Here is a 7293-nt window from a genome sequence, read left to right on the forward strand (position 1 = left end):
ATCCAGGCAGGAAGGGTACTGCACACCTCTAATCCCAACACTCCAGGAGGCTGAGGTGGGAGAATACAAGTTCAAGCCCAGTTTGGAGACTTAATAACTTAGCAAGACTCTGTCTCAAAATAAAAAATAATTAAAGTGTAGGGATGTAGTTCAGCGCAAAAAGCCTGTGTTCAAACTCCAGTAATGAAAAAAAAAAGGCACAGTCTTGGGATCCTCTTTGCAGATTAGGACAGGGCCAGAGATGAGGCCTCAAATTCTCAGCACCTAGAGCTGCTCTATCTGCTTGGCTCCAGCTTCCTGCCAGCCCCACCTAGGAAAGGCAGGCATGGGCCTGGGAACTACAGAGACAGGGAGACAGGATCTGAGAGCCTGTCTCACAATTCAGACCACATGAGCTGGTGTGGACTCAGAGGCTGGCTGTCTTCTGCCCCAGGTCCTGGTGCGATTCCTGTACTCCGTCAGCAAAGCCTATCGGAGAATCACCTACCATAACTGGAGGCATGGCTTCAACGTGGCTCAGACCATGTTCACACTGCTCATGGTATGCGATGGGTACTTATATGGGGCCACACAAAGGTCCACACAGAGCCATGGGGTCATACACAGAGCTATGGGGCCACACACTCAGAGACATGTGGAGATGTAGGGACATGTGCAGAACCATGGAAAAACATATCAGGTCATACATGGGGCCTCAAAGACACACACAGGGGCCATAAGCCACACACAGAGCCACAGCACCACACAGATGGACCTAGAGCAAGGTGGGAGTCAGGCCTGGGGCCCCAGGTGTGAAAAGATCCTGGCTCTCCAAAGTGGGTAAGGTACTCAGGCTACCAAGGAGCAGGTCTCTCTGGGCCACCACTGCTGGCCCAGGGGGACCCATATGTTACTGTCCCCACAGACAGGCAAGCTGAAAAGTTACTACACCGACTTGGAAGCCTTTGCCATGGTTACAGCTGGCCTGTGCCATGACATCGACCACCGTGGCACCAACAACCTGTACCAGATGAAGTAGGCACCTGTTGGGGTCAGTGGGGTCACAGCCTTGGGTCACGGCACAGGAGCAGGCTGTGGGCAGCCCTTTCTGACTGTCAGAGATGTAATCTGTGACAGGTCCCAGAACCCCCTGGCCAAGCTCCATGGCTCTTCAATTTTGGAGCGGCACCACCTGGAGTTCGGAAAGTTCCTGCTGGCTGAAGAGGTCCTTATCTGCTCTGGGCCAGGTTCTGTGGGTGGGCATAATCGCTATAGGGACCTGGCTATGAGCAAGAACAGAATAGGCCTGTGACCAGGAAGGTAACGAAGATAACTGCTAAAATATAGGGGACACCAAGTGGAGAGGACATCATGGGACAGGGAAGGTGGTCCTTGTCCTGTCCTTCTGGGGTTTATGGCAGACAAGCACCATGGGCAAGAAGTCCTAGCCCAAGTCCTAGGCAACAGGGACACCTGGCCTGAGCTGACCACATAGCCCCCACAGAGCCTGAACATCTACCAGAACCTGAACCGGCGGCAGCACGAGCATGTGATACACCTCATGGACATCGCTATTATTGCCACAGACCTGGCCCTCTACTTCAAGTGCGCTCAGGGATGGGGCATGGGCAGGTGGGCAGATGAGTGCATGGCCACATCAGAGATGGGGACCCTCCACCACTGTCCCCTTCCTATTTCCAGGAAGAGGACAATGTTCCAGAAGATTGTGGACGAGTCCAAGAACTATGAGGACAAGAAGAGCTGGGTGGAGTACCTGTCCCTGGAGACCACACGGAAGGAGATTGTCATGTGAGTTTGCATCCCCTTCAAGAATGGCTTCTAACCTATTTGGGATACTGGGGACTGCCCCATTCTCACCTACCCGTTTCAGGGAGACAGGGCAGGATTTGTGAGCCTCAGGTTGTGGCCTTTGGTCATCACAGCCACACAGGAATGGCCTGACCCTCACCACACTGTGAGACTTGCGGCTGTGCCTTCTCTGCCTACAGGGCCATGATGATGACTGCCTGTGACCTGTCTGCCATCACCAAGCCCTGGGAAGTGCAGAGCAAGGTCAGGATGGCCGGCATCCTGACCCAAGTGCCCTACCCAGGGCATTCTGGGTCAGCATTTGGGACCTCATGGCAGGGGGACCTCATGTGCAGGTACCACATGCCTGCCAGGCCCCACTCCTGACACCCTTTTGTGTTCCCAGGTCGCACTTCTAGTGGCTGCTGAGTTCTGGGAACAAGGTGATTTGGAGAGGACAGTCCTGGATCAGCAGCCCATTGTGAGTGCTATTTTCAGGACACTGGACCCACCTCAGCGCTCATGAGCCAGGACTCATGGTGGCTGGGCTCCTAGGCAGCTCTGTAGAAAGAGGGTGCAGGTGACACCTGCACAAAGGCTCAAGTTGAGGAAGCTGAAGCAGCCAGGTTTCTGCCAGTCCCAGAGCCCTGGGAAGAGCCCCGGGGGGCAGGAGGATAATATGGAAGGGATGAGGGCCCAGGCCCTTTGACACCTCCCTCCATTTCCCCATAAGCCCATGATGGACCGGAACAAGGCGGCTGAGCTCCCCAAGCTGCAGGTCGGCTTCATCGATTTCGTGTGCACATTTGTGTACAAGGTGAGCGCCAGGCATCCATGCTAACCTGGCAGTGGCTGGGGGAGGATGCAGGGGGAGCCAGTAGCATCCTCACAGGAGAAGGGACGCTGTGTGGCCACATGCCAGGCTGACACAGTAAATGGGGGGCCCTACCTAGCCTGCTTTGCACACCCACCTTCACCCCATGTGCTTCCCAGCCAGGTGCTTCCCAGGCATAAGTGTCCTCATACACCTCCCAGTCACCCCACCCATGGCCCAGCACACATAGGACCAAGGTATACCTTGCTTAGGGTGACCCGGAAGACAAGGGCAGGGTTGGGATGGCCTGTGCCTGTTAGGGTGCCTGCCCCGATGGGACCTGCAGTTAGTCAAGGGCCCTATTCCCTACAGAACCCAGAGTTCTGTTGTCTGTCTCCAAGGACACCTGGCAGGATTTAGAGGGACTTGTGATAGGAACCTAACTACAGAGCTTCATATAAGGCCTCATAGGACACTTTGGCTTGTGGGAGCCAGGCTTCTCTGGTTGCTCTTGGTAGTGATGACTGATCCACTGTCCTAGGAGGATGCTGTCTGGTTCTAAGCGAGGCTTGTGCTGAGCAGCTACACAGGTAGAAGCAAGGACATTTTCTTCTGGTAGCCACAGGTCAGGGCCAACATACACACTTCCTGCTGCCTTCTTCACTCCATCCATACTATGTGATCTGTGTATGTGTGATTTGTGGTGTGCACATGTGATATGACTTGTGACATGTAATGTGATGTGTGCAAATAGACTGCATCATGTAATAGGTGGGTATGCATGTGTGATGCGCATGCACATGACATGTACATGATACCTGCACATGTGCATGTGATGTGTATACGGTTTGTGAAGCACATGACAGGTCTGAATTATACATATCCGTATGGAGTGTGCACACATAATCTGTGCATCTGTAGTGTATACTACCATGTGTGCACTACATGTACACACGTGATTGTGTGTATGAGCATGTGAGAGAAGCAGATGGGCCCTGTCTCTGCCTACACTCTGCCTGACAGAAGCCCATCTGCAGGGGCCTAGCCGTGACCTGGACACTTTCTGTTCTGTCTGTATCATGAGCACACACATCCCAGACCCCAAGCCTCCTCCTTTAGGGCTTTGCTGGGAAAAGAACATCTCAGGAGTCCTCATGGTTGAGAGGCCAAGTGGGGTGGACAGAGGTCAACATCAAGTTCTCCAGGAACAAGCAGACAGGCCTGGCTTTCCAATTTCCCCCAGGAGTTCTCCCGTTTCCACGAGGAGATCCTACCCATGTTCGACCGTCTGCAGAACAACAGGAAGGAGTGGAAGGCACTGGCTGACGAGTATGAGGAGAAAGTGAAGGTTCTGGAGGAGAAGAAGAAGGACGAAGACAGAGCAGCTAAGAAAGGTCTGGGCCCCTTGCCTTGGCCTGGGCCAGGCCCCTGATTAATACCCCATGCCAAAGCTGCAAACTGAGAGTCAAGGATATAGCTCAGCAGCACAGCATCTGCCTGGCAAGCACAGGTCCTGAGTTTGATTCCCAGTACCAGATACGAAGGAAGGGAGGGAGGGAGGAAGAAAGAGGAAGCAAGCAGCAAAGTGGCAGAGGCCATGCAGCAGTCAGACCTAGAGAAAAGCAGAGTGGCACTGTATGCAAGAGGCCTCTCCCCATAGCTGAGACCTAGGCTGGGATTTCTCTTGCTCTCTAAGCAAGTAACTGTGCTGCCTCCTCCTTCACAAAGAAGCCAAGCTCCCCAAGCACCTGTCATGTTCTGTCCACAAGCAGAAATTACCTAAGTATTTTTAGAAAATCTACCCATTGCCCCACGTCACCCTAAGAAACAAAACTGCAACTCTAAAACAAAAAACAGTAACCCAAGCCGGGCATGAGGCCTCACACCTGTAATCCCAGCACTTGGGAGGTTGAGGCAGGAAGATCATTGTGAGTTCAAGACCAGCCTAGGCTACAAAGTGAGCTCAAGGCCAGCCTGGTCTGCATAGTGAGACCCTGTCTCAAAAAAGGCAAAAACAATAACAACAACAACAACAAAAGCCAGTAACCCAGAGGCTGGTGGTTTAGCTCAGTGGCATGGCTGCCAGGTAAGCATGAGATCATGAGTTCAATTCCCAGTACCAAAAAAACCTCCCAAGTAACCAAGGGCCAGAATAGAACTCAGCAGCAGAGCACCTGCATGGCAAACACAAGTCCTAAGTTTGATTCCCAGTATAGGGGTAAGGAGTGCTAGTAACCAAGAAGGCCAGATAATGGCACATGCCTGCAATCTCAATACTTGAGAATCTGAGACAGGAAGACTGCTGTGAGTTCAAGGCCAGCCTGGGCTGCATACTGAGTTCAGGTTTGCCTAAACTACACAATGAGACCCTGTCTTAAAAAAAAAAAAGACAAAAAAAAAAATCGTAACCAAAGAAAAAAAGACAACAGTTAGCACACCTTGACCAGAACTTGTTTCCATGTCACCCCACATCATGGGAATGTGATTCAGCTGGCCAGTGCACCCCAAATTAGAGTCCCAATGGCACTGCCTTGCTCTTCTTGCCTGTCCTGCCCATCCCACTTGGTCTTCCTGCTGTTCCCTTCTCTTCCTACCAGTAGGCAGAAAGCCAGCACAAACCTCTGGGTTTCCGGAAGCTGGAACTGACAGTAAATTAGGGCACAGTGTCAACACAGGCTAAAGCTCTAAGACAGGCTCAACCCAGCTAATCAGCTTAGGCTGGGTATGGACCCACTCCACCTGCTGTCCTGCAGGAGCCAATAGAGGACACACAGAGTACAGGGAGGGAAAGTGCTTGCTCACTGTCCATCTCCTCTTGCAGTGGGCATGGAAGTTTGCAACGGTGACCCAGCACCCAAGTCTTCAACCTGCTGCATCCTGTGAGCCACTGGCTCCCTCCCTCCACACAATTGCTAGACTGGGGCTCTGCCTTTGGTTGCACATAAGTTAAGCAAGGGAAGTACTGAGCGTGGTGGCACATGCCTGTGACCCCAGCACTCACACAGCTGAGGCAACAGGATCACTGCAAGTTCAAGGCCAGCCTGTGCTACATAGTGAGTTCAAGGCCAGCTGGACTACATAGCAAGACCTCTCAAAAAGAAATAAAAGAAGGAAAAGAAAGCAGAAAAAGTGACCAAAGATAATTTTGGATACATTTTTTTAAGGTTTGTTTTTATGAATTAAAGCCAACTATAACTTCAATGGTGTAGCATGTTTGATTTTTTTAGATAGTTCCCACTATCTAAGAGAGTCTGGAAGTCAGAAACCTGAGTGTTGACATTCAGAACAGTATGTGTACATACATGCACATATGTAGATAGTAACATCTATCCCATCGGTTCTACTAGACGTACCCAGGAATTTGGAATAAAGAAAAAACAACTCTCCCATGTTTTATGATGGAATTATTGTGGTGGGCTCATAGCGTGTGACCCATCAGGAAGTTGTGCCAAAAAAGTCTGTTCATGGCAGGGAAGCAGTGGAAGGGGGATCTGTAACAGATCCTGGGGTTAGGACCTGAAGCTGCCAGCCCTACAGGGGGAAGCTTTGCTTAGAGCACCTGTCACTGCCAGTGACAATGCTGGTGAGGCTACAGAAAGAGACAGAAAGTCCCACCAAACTTCACCATTCACCTTTGAAAGGGTTACCATCTAGTGAAAAGTGACACACCCTTTTTCTTTAAGGTAAGTCTCATTGCATGGCCCAGGCTGGCCTTGAACTCCCAATTCTCATGCCGAAAATAACAGCTGACACTTGTGAGCACCAAGGCATTTGCTACACTCACAATGGATACTTCCAGGGTGGGGTAAAGGGAGAACAGCCAGCACAGCCACCTGCCTGCAGCAAGGGGGAGCTGGTTTAACCTTCACCTCACTCAGAGACTTGTTACAAGAGACCAAGACAGGGGCCAGGGGTCTCAAAGTTCCAAGGGATTCTGCAGCAACCAGAGGGATCCAGAAGCTGGGATATCAGATGGGAACATGTATCAATTTCACCCACAGAAACCAAAAGGTGTTTTGAAATGTTTTGTGTGCTGTTTCTCCTCATATTTGCAAATCAACTCACTTTGCAAACAAAAACTGGGGTCTAAGCATAGAAATTTGCTGAAGGCATGCAACTGGGAAGTAGCAGCACCCTCTCATTCTATTCTGAACCAACAAGCCAGGACTGCTTAGCTCACCACCTACAGGAGCCCAGGAGCCCAGCCTGGTGAGGGACATCTGCCTGGCACATACCCCAGCCTGCCTGAATAGTTCAGTGTCAGGACGTGGTCAGTCTCAGGGACACCTCCCCAAGACCCCAGCAGGGTTGTGAGTTGAGGACAGAGCGTCCACCTTCCCAGTGTAAGGGCATGAGCTCACCCCACCCCCAACACCACCCTGTAACTTCCTCTGCTTAACCAGAGAACTTGGCTGTTGACAGAGCAGTAAGGAGAGCCCAGAGTGGACTGAACAGCACCCCAGAGGCTGGAACTTGCTCCATTACATCCCGAACCCCCAGTAGACACAAGATAACACAGGCATTGTTCCTTCAGCTTGTGAGCTGCATTTTGGTTCTAGGGTAGTTAATGCTTCTTAGTTCCTTTGAAATCTCTCCCAGAGCCCTGCCCTGAGGAAAGCAGCACAACTACTGAGCTGGAGTCCAGAAAATGGACAGCTGGGGCAGCAAAGAGAGGGAGCCAGAGCACCACA

General features: G+C 51.5%; 1 protein-coding gene across 3 annotated transcripts in view; it reads left to right on the plus strand.

Moving 5' to 3' along the window:
• The window catches only part of Pde6b (phosphodiesterase 6B), a 39956-nt gene extending 33965 nt beyond the window's left edge, over positions 1 to 5991 (plus strand). For all 3 annotated transcript variants that reach the window (XM_003465052.3, XM_063230033.1, XM_063230034.1), the window contains 10 exons: positions 434 to 541; positions 905 to 1014; positions 1117 to 1204; positions 1484 to 1584; positions 1681 to 1788; positions 1989 to 2052; positions 2195 to 2269; positions 2522 to 2605; positions 3846 to 3996; positions 5424 to 5991. In XM_003465052.3, coding sequence (XP_003465100.2) covers positions 434 to 541; positions 905 to 1014; positions 1117 to 1204; positions 1484 to 1584; positions 1681 to 1788; positions 1989 to 2052; positions 2195 to 2269; positions 2522 to 2605; positions 3846 to 3996; positions 5424 to 5485 — 951 coding nt within the window. In that variant the 3' untranslated portion in view covers positions 5486 to 5991. The remainder of the gene's footprint in view (positions 1 to 433; positions 542 to 904; positions 1015 to 1116; positions 1205 to 1483; positions 1585 to 1680; positions 1789 to 1988; positions 2053 to 2194; positions 2270 to 2521; positions 2606 to 3845; positions 3997 to 5423) is intronic.
• Positions 5992 to 7293: the final 1302 nt, after the last annotated feature.

This window comes from Cavia porcellus, unplaced genomic scaffold, assembly GCF_034190915.1.
Source record: "Cavia porcellus strain 051 isolate PalLab524CR breed Dunkin Hartley unplaced genomic scaffold, mCavPor4.1 scaffold_18, whole genome shotgun sequence".
NCBI classification, from domain to species: domain Eukaryota; kingdom Metazoa; phylum Chordata; class Mammalia; order Rodentia; family Caviidae; genus Cavia; species Cavia porcellus.